Source organism: Oryctolagus cuniculus, chromosome 3 (genome assembly GCF_051225735.1).
Source record: "Oryctolagus cuniculus isolate XC-2025 breed Fujian yellow rabbit chromosome 3, ASM5122573v1, whole genome shotgun sequence".
In the NCBI taxonomy this organism is placed as follows: Eukaryota; Metazoa; Chordata; class Mammalia; order Lagomorpha; family Leporidae; genus Oryctolagus; species Oryctolagus cuniculus.
The window spans coordinates 69341684-69359328 of record NC_142869.1 but is presented as its reverse complement, the minus strand read 5'-3'; the positions used below and the strand labels follow the sequence as shown (position 1 = coordinate 69359328).

General features: G+C 39.5%; 1 protein-coding gene across 17 annotated transcripts in view; it reads left to right on the top strand.

The window, feature by feature from the left end:
• The window catches only part of DYNC1I2 (dynein cytoplasmic 1 intermediate chain 2), a 68978-nt gene that overhangs the window by 14344 nt on the left and 36989 nt on the right, over nucleotides 1-17645 (top strand). For 8 of the 17 annotated variants that reach the window (XM_070070701.2, XM_070070700.2, XM_089328166.1 and 5 more), the window contains exon 4: nucleotides 17097-17187. In XM_070070701.2, the coding sequence (XP_069926802.1) occupies nucleotides 17097-17187 (91 nt within the window). Of the gene's footprint in view, nucleotides 1-16351; nucleotides 16370-17042; nucleotides 17188-17645 lie in introns of all 17 variants that reach the window. The other 9 variants (XM_089328168.1, XM_089328167.1, XM_089328163.1 and 6 more) reach the window with 2 other exon arrangements.

The window sequence follows — 17645 nt, the reverse complement described above, 5'->3', positions numbered from 1 at the left end:
GTAATGTGCATTACTGGATGTTGAGCTATTAATGATGCTAAGATTGATTACTGGGCTATGATTGTGATATACAAGTCTCTCCATTATAGTTACCCTTGTAACTGATAAGTGAAACTTTGGCAACATATGACCATTCATTTGTCCACCAACCTTTTTCCTAATAGTTTTAATAATCATTGATGAGCCTTATCTAACTCAGTTGTTTGATTAGGAGCTGCAAAATTGCTTTTGTAATTCCCTCATTCCTTTTTTGTTTACTGGCTGAAGTTCTTCTGTAAAAGGGAACTTTCCTTGATACGTGGGGCTGTTTGATTACCCTAAGTGTATTTCCTACTTGGAAATCAGGAGACATGTTTAATTACTAGTATTCACCTCCAAGGGCTTGGCAGATGAGTTTTTGCACATATTTTAAAAACAGATTAGCTAATATTTAAGATTTTTTGTAATTTTCTTATGTTGTTCTTGTTCAAAGGTCCTCATGGTAACAGTTTTAAAATAAATTGAGTGGCTTTCCCTTTTGCTAGTTTGTGGAACAATTTGAAAGATAGATGGTACTTCCTGTTTTTTTAAAATCTTGGTAGAATCTTGTACAACTGCTTTGATTCTTTTTATTTCTCCAGGGAATAAAGAGTAAGGTTTTTTCACCATTTCAAGGTTCTTTTTAAACTAGTTATAGTTTATTCAAATTTTCTATTTCATTTTTTACCCATTTCCCCCCTGCTTTTGTCAGTCTTTTTCTCCCAAAACAATAGTAAACATTTATTATATTTCATAGTTTGTGCTGGTTAAGTGTTTGGTAATGGCTTAGCTGAATGGTTCTGGCTCGGTCTTTCATGGAGCTGAAGTCAAGGCGTCAATCAGAGCTGTAGCCATCTACAGGTTGACTGGTGCCAGAGGACTTGGTTTCCAGGTGGCTTATTCAGTTGGCTGGCAAGTTGATGTTGGTTAGGGGGAGGATGAGTTCCTGTCCACATGCACCATGCCACAGATATGCTTGAGTATCTTTGCAGCATGGTTGCCGAATTCTCCTAGAAGGAGTAGCCAAAGAGAAAAAGAGCACCAGGAGAAGGCTATCCTTTTTTTGACTTATCCTTGGATGTCTTAAAACATCTTGTTCTTAACAAATTTCTTATTCTTAAGGTATTTATAAGTAGGTACTAAAGACTGAGTGATTTGTGAATATAACTTCAAATAGATTACATTATTATAAGTCTTACAGAAGACAAAGGCCAAAACTTAAAAATGGATATAGATCACATTTGGTTCAGAGAGTTTGGTATTCAGGTTGCATGTTAAATTTCCAGTTTTGGGGCCAGTGCTCTGGTGCAGTGGGTTAAAGCCCTGGCCTGAGAAATGTGGGCGCCAGTTCTGATCCCAGCTGCTCCTCTTCAATCCAGCTCTCTGCTATGGCCTAGGAAAGCAGTAAAAGATAGCCCAAAGTCCTTGAGCCCCTGCACCTATGCAGGAGATCCAGAAGAAGCTCCTGGCTCTTGGTTTCGGATCAGCTCGGCTCCGGCCATTGCGGCCATCTGGGGAGTAAACCAGTGGATGGAAGACCTCTCTCTGTGTCTCTACCTCTCTCTCTGTAACTCTGTCTTTCAAATAAATAGATAAAATATTTTTTTAAAAAAACTCCAGTTTTGTGTTGAGACAAATGAATCTTAAGGGAGGCTAATTGATCTTTTGCATTTTTCTTGCATAACTTTATTTCTTTAATCTTTATCCTAATAAAATTCACATTTCCTGTATGTAATAGCAAGTATGTTATTCAGACATATGAAGAAGCTGTAGGATTAGCTACAATTTTAAAAAATGACCAGCATTGTGGTGTAGTAGGCAAAGCCAGCAGCATTGCTGGCATCCCATGGCTGCTGGTTCTGCTCCCAGCTGGTCCACTTCCAGTTCAATCCAGCTCCCTGCTAATGGCCTAAGAAAAGCAGTGGAAGATGACCCAAGTGCTTGGGCCCCTGTACTCACGTGGGAGACCCAAAAGAAGCTCCTGGCTTCATATAGGTCCAACTACGCTGTTGCAGCCATTTGGGGAGTGAACCAGTAGAAGGAAGACTTCGCTCACTCGCTCGCTCACTCTCTCTGTAACACTGCCTTTCAAATAAATAAATCAATCTTTGGGGAAAAAAATGGGGGGGGGGGGCTGTTATTATGACGTAGTGGGCCGGGCGTCTCTTGTGGCATTGGCATCCCATATAGGTGTTGGTTCCTGTCCTCTTCCCATCCAGCTCTCTGCTATGGCCTGGGAAAGCAGTGGAAGATGGCTCAACTCCTTGGGCCCCTGCACCCATGTGGGAGACCTGGAAGAAGCTCCTGTCTCCTGGCTTTAGATTAGCCCAGCTCCAGCCTTTGTGACCATCTGGGGAGTGAACCAGTGGATGGAAGATCTCTCTTTCTGCCTCTGCCTCTCTCTGTCTGTGGCTCTAATAAATAACTAAATTTTTTTTTAAAAGTTAAAAAAAAAAAAAAATGGGGACTGGGGCCAGTGCTGTGGCACAATGGGTTAAAGCCCTGGCCTGAAGTGCCGCCATCCCATGTGGGCATTGGTTCTAGTCCTGGCTGTTCCTCTTCTGATCCAGCTCTCTGCTATGACCTGGGATAGCAGCAGAAGATGGCCCAAGTCCTTGGGTCCCTGCACCCATGTGGGAGAACCCAGAGGAGGCTCCTGGCTCCTGGCTTCGGATCGGCGCAGCTCCAACTTGCGGCCATCTGGGGAGTGAACCAGCAGATGGAAGACCTCTCTCTGTCTCTATTTCTCTCTGTAACTCTGTCTTTCAAATAAATAAAATAAAATCTTGCAGAAAAAAATGGGGACTGGGATAGAATTTTTTTAAAGATTTATTTATTTGCCGGCGCCGCGGCTCACTAGGCTAATCCTCCTCCTAGCGGCGCTGGCACACCGGGTTCTAGTCCCAGTTGGGGTGCCGGATTCTGTCCCGGTTGCCCCTCTTCCAGGCCAGCTCTCTGCTGTGGCCAGGGAGTGCAGTGGAGGATGGCCCAGGTGCTTGGGCCCTGCACCCCATGGGAGACCAGGAAAAGCACCTGGCTCCTGGCTCCTGCCATCGGATCAGCACAATGCGCCGGCCGCAGCGCGGCGGCCATTGGAGGGTGAACCAACAGCAAAGGAAGACCTTTCTCTCTGTTTCTCTCTCTCTCACTGTCCATTCTGCCTGTCCAAAAAAAAAAAAAAATTTATTTATTTGAAAGGTAGAGTTACAGAAAGGCAGAGGCAGAAGCAGGGAGAGAGAGGTCTTCATCCACTGGTTCACTCCCCAGATGGCTGCAACGGCCAAAGCTTTTCCGATCTGAAGGTAGGAGCCAGAAGCTACTTCTGGGTTTCCCACATGGGTGCAGGGGCCCAAGAACTTGGGCCATCTTCACTGCTTTCTCAGGCCATAGCAGAGAGCTGGATCAGAAGAACAGCCAGGACTTGAACCAGCGCCCATATGGGATGGCGACACTGTAGACCAAGGCTTTAATCTGCTGTACCACAGCGCCAGCCCCCGGCATAGATATTGTTTATATCCATAATCTAATCATAAAGTTAAGATGGGATTACTACATTATCTAAATTCATACAATTTGAAATATCATGTAAATTTGACTTCCATTTGAGCTAATTAGAACAATTTGAAGCATTGCTTTCTGAAACTCATTTTAATACTCATATTTAGTTATTTATAGTGCTTAGAAAAAACATTTATCCATTCATTAGTTAAAAATATTGAGTACCGCCGGCGCCGCGGCTCACTAGGCTAATCCTCCGCCTAGCGGCGCCGGCACACTGGGTTCTAGTCCCGGTCGGGGCGCCGGATTCTGTCCCGGTTGCCCCTCTTCCAGGCCAGCCCTCTGCTGTGGCCAGGGAGTGCAGTGGAGGATGGCCCAGGTGCTTGGGCCCTGCACCCCATGGGAGACCAGGAAAAGCACCTGGCTCCTGGCTCCTGCCATCGGGTCAGCGCGGTGCGCCGGCCGCAGCGTGCCAGCCGCGGCGGCCATTGGAGGGTGAATCAACGGCAAAGGAAGACCTTTCTTTCTGTCTCTCTCACTGTCCACTCTGCCTGTCAAAAAAAAAAAAAAAAAAAATATTGAGTACCTCTGTAACCGAGGCTTGGGTTTCTGAACAGTGCAGACAAGAGCCTTGCTGTTTAGGAGCTTAAGTTCTTCTAGTGATACAGAATGAGATTTCAAGGAGCAGCTTTAGGGAGGCTGTTCAGGAAGGCCTCTTGGAGAAGCAGACGTATAACGTAAGATTGAAAGGAGCCAGGCCTGCTAAGATTGAGAGGAAGAACACTCCAAGTGGAGGAAATAGTGAGTACACTGTTCCTAAGGAATAGACCTTTGTTTTAGTTAGGCTGGTGTAGTTGCCATTTTTATGTGTGCGAGGGAGAAGAGCAAAAATAGGGCAGAGACCAGATTATATAGGGCCTCATAGCCAATAGTAGGAGTTTTAATGGGAGGGTTTTTTTTTCTTTCAAATAAGCAAGTAAGTCTTTAAAAGGCAGGATAACGGAGAGGGAGCAAGAAAGAGATCTTCCATCAGCTGATTCACTCCCCAAATTGCCACAACAGCCTTGGCTGGGCCAATGGAAGGTTGTTGTTGTTGTTGTTGTTAAAGATTTATTTATTTATTTATTTGAAAGGCAGAGACAGAGAGAGATCTTTGAGCTGGTTCACTCCCCAAATGGTCACAAATGCGAGAGCTGGGCCAATCCAAAGCTGGGAGCCAGGAGATTTTTTGGAGTCTCACAGGAGTGCAGGGGCCCAAGGACTTGGGCCATCTTCCACTGCTTTCCCAGGCCATAGCAGAGAGTGCATTTGAAGTGGAACAGCTGATCTCGAACTGCAGCTCATGTGGGATGCCAGCACTGCAGGAAGTGGCTTTACCTGCTATGCCACAGTACTGGCCCCAATGGAAGGGTTTTAAGCACAGTGTCTTAGATGGGTCATTAAACCAAATTATTATAGAGACTAAAAACTGTTTTGTTCAATTATAGCTATAACTAGCCTTCAATTATCAGAGCTTAAAAACATCTCATTTAGATAACTGAATTTTTGAGTGTTGGGTCTAAAAAAAGTAGATTAAGATAAAAATGTCTCTTTCAACCATTTCCAGCCAATAGCAAACTGATTTCCTTTTAAAGATAACTGGAGAGAAAAAGTATTTTTAGCTGAGGTAAATATTGTAGTATTGATATTGCATTTTGATATTCACATAGCATGTGCTGTTTAGACTAAAGAACAAGGGTGGGAAACTTTGTTCTGTCAGTGGCCATTTTGATATTTATAACATTCACAAGCTATACAAAATTATTAGCTTAAAAATTAGTCTGCTATAGATTTTCTGAAATTTTAGTCCCACCTATGGTTGCCTTGGCAGGGCTGGACCAAATGGCCTTGTAGGACCCCAGCCTGCAGGCCAGACATTCCCTACCCCTGCTTTGGAAGGATGCTCTCATGGAGATCATTCGCTTGTTTTTCTTTATGCCACCATTTGTTTTATTGGCTTGGTCTGTGAATGTACATATGAGAGAGAGGGAGGGAGAATGAAAGAAGAAAAGATTATTAAACCTCAAGCTATTAGCTTGATGTTATTGCTAAATTAAACTATGCAGAGAGAATTTAGCAAATAGCTAGTTTTGAATTAAAATACATATTTTGTAAATGTGATTAGCCATTGAAAATCTTTAGGCCAGCGCCGCGGCTCACTAGGCTAATCCTCCGCCTAGCAGCGCCGGCACACCGGGTTCTAGTCCCGGTTGGGGCGCCGGATTCTGTCCCGGTTGCCCCTCTTCCAGGCCAGCTCTCTGCTGTGGCCAGGGAGTGCAGTGGAGGATGGCCCAAGTGCTTGGGCCCTGCACCCCATGGGAGACCAGGAGAAGTACCTGGCTCCTGCCATTGGATCAGCGCGGTGCGCTGGCCGCAGTGCGCTGGCTGCAGCGGCCATTGGAGGGTGAATCAACGGCAAAGGAAGACCTTTCTTTCTGTCTCTCTCACTGTCCACTCTGCCTGTCAAAAAATAAAAAATAAATAAAAATAAAAAAAATCTTTAAACAACATTTTATATGTAATTTAAACTATGTTGTATATTTGGGTTAATTACTAAAGGGAGTGGGGAAATCATATTTCATGTCCTATCATTTTCTAAATATAGGTTATTAATAAAACTTTTTACAGAATATATGGTGTGGTTTAGTTTGCAACAAAGGCATTTGGGGGAGGAGATAATATCTTCCTCTTGATTGAATATCACCTTAATGGTTATTAACTGTTTGACTCTTGAGGTTTCAGCTGTCAGCAATTAAGAGTAGAGATTCAGTTCTGGTCAAGATAGAACAGTGCCAGGAAACAGAGAACAAGAGTACTTTGGAAAAAAAAAAAGCCAAATGTCATTGCTTTCATTTGAGTTTGATGTTAGCTTGAAGTTTTAAATAATGTAGAGGCATGTAAGATTGTTTATCAAAGCAGCATGAGCCAATGAACATTGAACTAAGAGTCTCCTGAAGCTAGGGAAATAAACAAAGGGTCTGCTTGGATTATGTTAACGTGTTTAAGATTTTAGCATTTAAGTTCCCAAGTCAGTTTCTAGACATCTTTTCCTGTGTTTGAGGCTCTTATTTCTTGACCATTTTCTGTATGTTAGTGGCAGATTTACCATTACCTTGGACCTTGTGAAGGGTTAAAGGCTTTATGATGATCCCCCAACTGTTAGAAAATTAGGCTAAGTACATTTCATAATCCTTAAACACATTATGCCTGAAACTCCAGTATTTATTTATAATTTGGCCTGAAGGATTCAGGATGCAAATGAATGCCATGACTGTTAAACTTTTTTTTGACAGTAACCTACAGTAAAATCTTTTTGTTATGACCCGGGTTGACTACCTGTTTTTCTTTTCAATATAGAAATACTCTTTGTGTAAAAATTAGGTATTTTAAATTGTAAAGTATAACAGTATTGCTGTAGTAAACATAAGGATTTATTAAAAGCATTGATCTATGGTTTTCCTAAAATGAAATTTTTTCTTTTTTAAACAAATTCCTTCTAGTAAAATTTTAAAAGGATGCAGCTAATAAAACCTCTTATCTTCATTATTAGATCCCTGTCTGTTTTAGTCATTTGACTGCTTTTCTTGTCAGAATTTCTTGGGAGCAGGGACAATATATTACATTTTTATCCCTGGAGCTAGCATAAGCTATACATACAAATGTTTGTGTAATTATTATTAGGTTTTATGTCTTTGTACCTGCTAAGGCCACATAAAAGCCTTCTGCTGTTAAGACAACACCACCAACCAGATCTTTTTCTTCAAATATTAAGAAAATACAAAGTAGAAATTGAAATTTCAGTGTTTCTTAAAATAAGTCTTCTAAGTGGCCAATCTTAAGAAAGTGAATTTAGGCACAAGTTTAAATATATGTTATGTCAAATGTGGAGTTCTGTCCCATGAATAACCTAAAAAAGGTAAAATGTATCTGTTACCGAGCAAATAATCAGACCGGTGCTCTTGCCAGGATAGCCAGTGCTCCAGAGAAGAGTGTCGGTAAGAGAAAAGTGTTTATTTCAGGAAGCCAGCATCTTGCAGAGAGAGAGAGAGAGGTCTTTTGATCCAAAATGTGCTCTTTCCACACAATAAGCCAGCAAAGAGGGATCTTTAAAGGACAAGGTATCTTCAGGGTGAGGTTAGAAATAAAATAATGAGTCTACTTAATACATAATTATGCACATATCCAGACTTTGTTCTGAAGCTGGTCCATCAGGCACATCCCAGAAGTCCAGGGCCTCAGCCAGGTGGAGTCCTCTTGGCAGTGGGGCTCAGCGTCAGTTGAGTGGAGGCTTCTTTGTGAGCTCAGTCAAAAGTCTGCCATTCCAAGTCATCTCCCCTTTACTGCAAATGTCGTTATTCACCAGACTAGTCACAGGTAACTCACAATATCAGTAATTAGTTTTTGGAAAAGTAGGGAAGGAGAAGGAAGATGCCTTTCTTACAGTTACATATCTTTATGTTTGTATAACTACTGTTTGACAATATTGGGGAGAAATGAAAGTAGATACTGTCAGTTACCCTGTAGCTTTAGTCTGTCTCAGTGGGGCAGTATACATTGATTACTGTGATAACTTATTATCTGAATTTTCTGTTATTAAGGAAAAATAGGTTTGCTAGTCAACATATGTATTGCTTCATTCCTCCTCCCCCATATTGTAATTTTTGAATATTTTAAATCTGAATTTTAGCTAGAATGCTTTCCTTGTTGTCATTTTAAGATTCATTTATTTTTATTTTTTGAAAGGCAGAGAGAAAGAGATCAGGAGGGAAGAACTGCTATATTCTTAAAGCTGTACCTATGAAATTTGTATTCATTAAATAAAAGCTCTCTCTAAAAAAAAAAAAAAAAAAAAAAAAAGATTGATCTTCTGTCTTCTGGTTTACTCCCTAAATGGCTACAACAGCTGGGGCTGGTTCAGGCTGAAGTCGGGAGCCAGGAGATTCAGCTGGGTCTGAAGGGTCCAGTGTACCCAGGCCATCTTCTGCCTTCCCAGGCACATTAGCAGGGAGCTGGATTGGAAGTGGAGCAGCTGGGACTCTAACCAGCACCATATGAGAAGCCAGCATTGCAGCCAGAGGCTTGACTTTCAATGCCACAGTCTGGCTCTCATTGTAGTATTTTTAAAAATTAATTAATTTGAAAGGCAAAATGACAGAATCATTTGTCTGCTGGTTTACTCCCCAGATGGCTTAAATGACTAAGGCTAGACAAGGTGGAAGCTAGAAGCTAGGAACTCCATCAAGGTCTCCCACTGGGTGTCAGGGGCCCAAGTACTTGGACTGTCATCTGCTACCTTCCCAGGCTCATTAGCAGGAAGCTGGATCCAGAGCACGGCAGCAGACACACCAGCTGACGTTCCATTACGAGATGGCTGGTTTCACAGGCAGTGGCTTAATCCACTGTACCACAGCACTGGCCCCCATTGTCATGTTTTAATACTATAAAAGTTAATTTTTATTACTCTAAAGAATTAATGCCCTGAATTACATTGAAGAAGAGAATAAAGGAAACATTTAAGGGAGATAAGTGAAGGGTATTTAAACTTCATTATCTGGTGAAAGCCTAGAAAAGGGAGAGATTGTTTCAGGGAGTTAAGATTTAGAGCAATATCTTTCAAGAGGACAAAAGTAAAATTTGCAAAACAGTTACTTATTTGAATGTTAGTAGTCCAGGCTAGGAGCACTTACATCCACAAGGGGGCGTTATTGTAATACAGGCCGTGTGAGCGCTGCCTGTCTTTGAGGAGCTAGAAAGACCTCACAACTTTGAGGTCTTCTAGAAGGTCACTCCTTCCTTCTCCCTGACATCTACTGGCAGTTGGTTCTCTGCATTCACTTTCCCTTGGCTCTCTGCCACGTGTGGGTCCTTCTTCTTGATACAAGCCAGAGACTTTCCTGTGCTCCTGAAAAATAGTTGGGTTTTGTGCCATGCTTCATCCTTGGCTTCTGTGCAGTTCTGAGTGTTTGGCCCAGATGTAATGCTAATTCTGAGTCTTTCATTCTTAGGACCTTTATTTTAAAATATTATCATTGTTTCACCATAGGCCAAAAGGCAGCAATGTAAATTTTATGTCCTTAGAGGACAAGATCTTAGCTGACAGGTTAGGGCTTTATGATTGGCTTTTAGTCGTAGAAAATTAAAATCATAGTCTTGCAATATTACTGACAATTCGGGAGTGGGAAACCTTTTTTCTGCCAAGGGCCATGTGTATATTTATAACATCATTCATGGGACATACACAATTGTCAACTTTAATATTAATCTGTGGGGTGGGCACTATGGCACAGCAGGTTAAAGCCCTGGCTTGCAGCGCCAGCATCCCATATGGGCGCCGGTTCAAGTCTTGGCTGCTCCACTCCCTATCCAGCTCTCTGCTATGGCCTGGGAAAGCAGTAGAAGATGGCCCAAGTCCTTGGGCACCTGCACCCACGTGGGAGACCTGGAAGAAGCTCCTGGCTTCAGACTTCAGATAGGCGCAGCTCCAGCCTTTGCAGCTGTTTGGGGAGTGAACCAGCAGATGGAAGACCTCTCTCTCTCTCTGTCTCTACCTCTCTCTGTAACTCCATCTTTCAAATAAATAAAGATAAATCTTTAAAAAAAATTAACCTGTTACAGATTTATTGAATTTCAAGTCTTGCTAACATTTACCTTGGCAGGGCCAGACAGCGAGTTTGCCTACCTGCAGGCTGGATGTTTCCTACCCCATTCTCCTAGGATCTGAATGCTGTGGTGTAGGGTGCCCTCCATCCCCCAACCCTGGCCCTTTTGCTTCATATTTCTCCCTTGGTTCTCAAGGGATTAAGTATCTTTGCTCTGAACTTTACAGGGTTTAACTTTTTCAGCATACTCTCCTATGTTTATATTAATTCCATTATTTTATACCATTTAAAGCCTGATGTTAGGCTATTTTACATTCAGAATTGTGAAGTTAATTTGAATCACTGTTCTTACTGAGCAAATCATATCTAAAATACTTCGTAAAAACTATTAATGGCTTATGTTATTTTCAAAGATGATTGGACTCAAACCATTCTGAAAATTAATTTCAGAATGAATCTTTTGTTAGATTTGAGAGCCCATGAGTTCATTTTTTTTACTTCCATTTATATATATATATAAATATCACTATTAGAAATCTCCTGGCTCCTGTTTTATATATATATATATATATATATATATATATATATAAAACACACATACATACATACTGGCATTGCTTCGTAATTACTGTATTCAGTTTTTCTAGACTAATTGGGTTAAAAATGCAATAGCCACCAAATAACACAACTGGTCCCTTTTTTTTTTAACTTTTATTTAATGAATATAAATTTCCAAAGTACAGCTTATGGATTACAATGACTCCCCCCCCCATAACTTCCCTCCCACCCGCAACCCTCCCCTTTCCTGCTCCCTCTCCCATTCCATTCATATCAAGATTCATTTTCAATTCTCTTTATATACAGAAGATCAATTTAGCATATATTAAGTAAAGATTTCAACAGTTTGCACCCACACAGAAACACAAAGTGTAAAATACTGTTTGAGTACTAGTTATAGCATTAAATCACAATGTACAGCACATTAAGGACAGAGATCCTACATGAGGAGTAAGTGCACAGTGACTCCTGTTGTTGACTTCATAAATTGACACTCTTGTTTATGGCCTCAGTAATCACCCTAGGCTCTTGTCATGAGTTGCCAAGGTTATGGAAGCCTTTTGAGTTCACCAACTCTGATCATATTTAGACAAGGTCGTAGTCAGAGTGGAAGTTCTCTCCTCCCTTCAGAGAAAGGTACCTCCTTCTTTGATGACCCGTTCTTTCCACTGGGATCTCACTTGCAGAGATCTTTCATTTAGGTTTGTTGTTTTTTTTTTGTTTGTTTGTTTGTTTGTTTTTTTGCCACAGTGTCTTGGCTTTCCATGCCTGAAATACTCTCATGGGCTTTTCAGCCGGATCCACATGCCTTAAGGGCTGATTCTGAGGCCAGAGTGCTGTTTAGGACATCTGCCATTCTATGAGTCTGCTGTGTATCCTGCTTCCCATGTTGGATCGTTCTCTCCCTTTTTGATTCTATCAGTTAGTATTAGCAGACACTAGTCTTGTTTATGTGATCCCTTTGGCTCTTAGTCCTATCATTATGATCAATTGTAAAGAGAAATTGATCACTTGGACTAGTGAGATAGCATTGGTACATGCCACCTTGATGGGATTGAATTGGAATCCCCTGGTATGTTTCTAACTCTACCATTTGGGGCAAGTCCAAATGAGCATGTCCCAAATTGTGCATCTCTTCCCTCTCTTATTCCCACTCTTACATTTAACACCGATCACTTTTCAGTTAAGTTTCAACACTTAAGAATAACTGTGTATTGATTACAGTATTCAACCAAAAGTATTAAGTAGAACAAGCAAAATACTAAGAGGGATAACGTATTAAGTTGTTCATCAACAGTCAGGGCAAGGGCTGATCAAGTCCCGGTTTCTCATAGTGTTCATTTCCCTTTAACAGGTTTCCTTTTTGGTGCTCGGTTAGTTGTCACCGATCAGGGAGATCATATGATATTTGTCCCTTTGGGACTGGCTTATTTCACTCAGAATAATGTTTCCAAATTCCTAACAGGGATCACTTTTCAGTTAAAATTTAAACACCTAAGAATAATTGTGTGTTAATTACAGAGTTCAACCAATAGTACTAGAACAAAAAAAATACTGAAATGGATAAAGTATTACATTGTACTTCAACAGTCAGGACAAGAGCTGATCAGGTCACTGTTTCTCATAGTGTCCATTTCACTTCAACAGGTTTCCCCTTTGGTGCTCAGTTAGTTGTCACTGATCAGGGAGAACATATGATATTTGTCCCTTTGGGACTGCCTTATTTCACTCAGCATGTTTTCCAAATTCCTCCATCTTGTTGCAAATGACCAGGTTTCATTGTTTTTGACTGCTGTATAGTATTCTATAGAGTACATGTCCCATAATTTCTTTATCCAGTCTACTGTTGATGGGCATTTGGTTTGGTTCCAGGTCTTAGCTATTGTGAATTGAGCCTCAATAAACAATAATGTGCTTACAGCTTTTTTGTTTGCCAATTTAATTTCCTTTGGGTAAATTCCAAGGAGTGGGATGGCTGGGTTGACCGGTAGGGTTATATTCAGGTTTCTGAGGAATCTCCAGACTGACTTCCATAGTGGCTTAACCAGCTTGCATTCCCACCAACAGTGGGTTAGTGTCCCTTTTTCCCCACATCCTCTCCAGCATCTGTTGTTGGTAGGTTTCTGTATGTGAGCCGTTCTAACCGGGTTGAGGTAAAACCTCATTGTGGTTTTGATTTGCATTTCCCTGATTGCTAGTGATCTTGAACATTTTTTCATGTGCCTGTTGGCCATTTGGATTTCCTCTTTTGTAAAATGTCTATTGAGGTCCTTGGCCAATCTCTTAAGTGGGTTGTTTGTTTTGTTGTTGTAGAGTTTCTTGATTTCTTTGTAGATTCTGGTTATCAACCCTTTATCTGTTACATAGTTTGCAAATATTTTTTCCTATTCTGTTGGTTGCCTCTTCACTTTCCTGACTTTCTTTTGAAGTATAGAAACTTCTCAATTTGATGCAATCCCAATAGTTAATTTTGGCTTTGACTGCCTGTGCTTCTGGAGTGTTTTCCAAGAAGTCTTTGCCGGTAACTATATCTTGCAGGGTTTTTCCAATGCTCTCTAATAATTTGATGGTGTCGGGTCATAGATTTAAGTCTTTAATCCATGTTGAGTGAATTTTTGTGTAAGGTGAAAGGTAGGGGTCTTGCTTCATGATTCTGCACGTGGAAATCCAATTTTCCCAGCACCGTTTATTGAATAGACTGTCCTTACTCCAGGGATTGGTTTTGGATCCTTGATCAAATATAAGTTGGCTGTAGATGTTTGGATTGATTTCTGGTGTTTCTATTCTGTTCCATTGGTCTATCTATCTGTTTCTGTACCAGTACCATGCTGTTTTGATAACAACTGCCCTGTAGTATGTCCTGAAATCTGGTATTGTGATGCCTCCGGCTTCGTTTTTGTTGTACAAGATTGCTTTAGCTATTTGAGGTCTCCTGTGTCTCCATATGAATTTCAGCATCATTTTTTCCAGATCTGAGAAGAAGGTCTTCGGTATCTTGATTGGTATTGCATTGAATGTATAAATTGCTTTTGGGAGAATGGACATTTTGATGATATTGATTCTTCCAGTCCATGAGCATGTAAGATTTTCCATTTTTTGGTATCCTCTTCTATTTCTTTCTTTAAGGTTTTGTAATTTTCATCGTAGAGATCTTTAACGTCCTTGGTTAAGTTTATTTCAAGGTATTTGATTGTTTTTGTAGCTATTGTGAATGGGATTGATCTTAGAAGTTCTTCCTCAGCCATGGCATTGCCTGTGTATACAAAGGCTGTTGATTTTTGTGCATTGATTGTATATCCTGCTACTTTGCCAAAATCTTCTATGAGTTCCAATAGTCTCTTAGTAGAGTTCTTTGGGTCCCCTAAGTAAAGAATCATATCATCTGCAAAGAGGGATAGTTTGAGTTCTTCCTTCCCAATTTGTATCCCTTTGATTTCTTTTTCTTGCCTAATGGCTCTGGCTAAAACTTCCAGGACTATATTGAATAGCAGTGGTGAGAGTGGGCATCCCTGTCTGTTACCAGATCTCAGTGGAAATCTTCCAACTTTTCCCCATTCAATAGGATGTTGGCCGTGGGTTTTTCATAAATTGCTTTGTTTGTATTGAGGAATGTTCCTTCCATACCCAATTTGCTTAGAGTTTTCATCATGAAAGGGTGTTGTATTTTATCAAATGCTTTCTCTGCATCTATTGAGATAATCATATGGTTTTTCTTCTGCAGTCTGTTAATGTGGTGTATCACATTGATTGTTTTGTGCACATTGAACCATCCCTGTATACCAGGGATAAATCCCACTTGGTCTGGGTGGATGATCTTTCTGATGTGTTGTTGCATTCTATTGGCGAGAATTTTATTGAGGATTTTTGCATCTATGTTCATCAGGGATATTGGTCTGTAATTCTCTTTCAATGCTGCATCTTTTTCCGGCTTAGGGATTAAGGTGATGCTGGCTTCACAGAATTTGGGAGGATTCCCTCTTTTTCGATTGTTCTGAATTTAAAAAATTAACGTTTCTCCTTTTGCAGTGATAGTGATTTCCACTTACTGAATTTGTTCCTTGTGTGGTATATATAACTATTGCAAGATAAAGTTGGTAGGTCAGAACCAAGAGTTCTTTATGAGTCCTCTCTATTAGTTGACTTGAAACAATCTTTTGGCAGAACAAGCATAGGTGTGGGATGGAGATATCTACCTAATTACAAGTTTAGAATCTTGTTGATTTATTTTGCTCCTGGCTGAGTATCTGTGATAATTTGGTGAAATCACTCTCTTGATTTATTTTTTTTTAAAGCTTAATTTCAGAACTGGCTAGATTAAAGTATCATATATATATATGATTATTATTTAGCCTATTTCCCTAAAGAATTGTGGTAAACTTTTTTTTTAATGTTGTCTTAATCAAGTAAGATACTTTTGAACTTCTTGAGTGGAATTATTGGTACTTGAAGTCACCAGAAAAGGGAAAAAGAATATTAGACTGGAGAAGAATGCTGTAGTTTATCACAAATGATTAAACTGATAGGAGGAAATAGTAAAATTCCTATCTAATATATTTGGAAAAATTATTTTTCTGAATGTGAAAATGAAGTACATAATGTAAAGAATCCAAAATTTCTTCTTAAAAATGTTTAATATGAAAACATGATGTTTCACTGTAATTTAATATACATTTATTTGTGTTTGTAGTACAGTACGCAAGCCATTCTTAGGTATTACTCTTTATTCCTGTAGCTGGATCTTGGCCTAAGGGAAGCCTTACAGGGCGACATGGACCTGAAGACGGGGAAATTTAAGCTAAGGAAAGTTAGAGGACATTAATATTCCTCCAGTTCAGATCCATGTCATTTTTAGGCACTTTTGAATTAGGCATACAGCAGCTAGCACAGTGCCATCCCCACGCAACTATGTGAGACTCTTTGGTCTTGTTATTGTTTCTGATAGATTTAGTCAGAATGTTAGAAACATTGATAATGTTTTATAGTCTTGAAATTTAAACAATCAAATCCTGTCTCAGGAAATAAACATTCTAACTAGGATTTTTTTTTCCTCTTCTAGTCTTACTAGCTACCAATAGAATTTGGCATTGAAAAAAATGAGGATAAGTTTTGTATCTGTTTAAGATTCAGTTCATCATACGAGTATATTTTGTTAGGTTACCAAATCCATTGTTTTAGCTGTAGCACGTATAGACATTTAAACATAAGTTAAAGGATTTAGTGAATGAGAGTATTCTAAAAACACTTTAAATGTGTATTTCTTCAGTTCATACATGACTAGGACCTTCTTTTCAGTAGATTGTTGAAGAATTTTAATTTAATATAAGTTCTATTAGTTACAGTATTGCACATTGAGAAATTAATTTTAAAAAGATACTTGGGATTGGGGACATGTATGATAAAATTTAACCAGAAGATGGCAGTAATGATCCTCCTATCCTCTCTGTTAACGGTAATCAAAAAGTTTTATAAATGTCGTAGCATGAAAAGTGCACGTTTTAGCTGTTATTCTATAATATTAAAAGCTGGCAGTTTAGGGGAAAGCATTTGCTGTTTATTTTATGTACTATGAAAAATGTATTTTTCTATAAGAAGGGATTAAGAATATTTTGGGTGTCTGTATCTTTGTCTGTACACTTCAGTTTTTTCTGAATACTGGGGTAAGGAAGTTACCATAAGTCTTGCCTTGTTTAATTTGCATGTATCACTTTATGTTGTGCATCATGTCTAGAAGGCATGCTGTTTTATAGCCTGTTTGCATTTTTCACCCAAATTGCTGGAAACTAATGGGCATTTTAAAGGAGCCATTCCTTTAGCTCTGTTCATTCTCTAAATTGCTGTTTCTTTGGTTTGGGGGAGGGAGGAAACAAAGTAATTTTAGACATTATTTTTTGAAGGAAAAAATTTTTAGACAAAAATTAACATTTAAAACTTAATCTTGGGAAACCGGAGATTAAATGATTTCATGAATCATATTTTGGGGATTTAATTTTTGTCAGCAGTTGTAAATAATGCTTGTAACCTGGTGGTCTTAAAAGTAAGAAATTAGGGGAAAAAGGAATGTTCTCCTTTGAAAATTAGTGGCCACATTTGGTGATGGATGAGATAAAGATGCATCCTTCCATAATTTTGCATCCCCTCTTTTTTTTAACATAGATCCCAAATGCATTTTGCCAGAGAAATTGCACAAATCTTCAGCATGCATTGTTAACTTTGTCTTTTCCCCTTTTTTTCTACTATTCATTTTCATCCATGTATTTTCATTTTTTGGTTTGCCATTATTTTCTTTTTTGTTGATTACTTCACGTAAATTATTTTTTGAAACGTCATAAGCTGAGCAGCCTCTCCGTGTAGTAACAGCGGATACCTGTCTATTTCACTATTTAGTCCCTCCTCCTATGTCTCCATCCTCCAAATCTGTGAGCACGCCAAGTGAAGCTGGAAGCCAGGACTCTGGAGATGGCGCCGTGGGATCCAGGTACAGTAATTTCCTTGTAATGTTTCATTGTAGGATGCAGTCAGTGCCTGTATACTGCTGATGCTTTAGAGGGACTGTAAATAGTTGTGTGTACATGATCCCACATTTTAAAAATGTAAATAGCATAGAAGTTCTCTCTTGTAAATTGAATGAGGGGCTTTTTTTTTTACAGTATTTTAGCTATCATAGTTAACTTAGTACTACATAGTTGAATGATCTTACACAAATTATTTATTTTTTAAAAGTGCCAATATGTTAATTTTTTTGCTTAAGCAAACTTTATATTGGTTATTGTGTGTGAATATTTTGTGTATAAATAATGTAAAACCTCTCTGCTGTCATTAATCCCTCATACAGTAATTGGAAAGTCTAAACATTTTCAATTAAATAGCCCAATTCTGTTCTGTTAAGTCATTAGTTCTGCTAATTAAGATAGAAACTATTAATTTATAAAATAC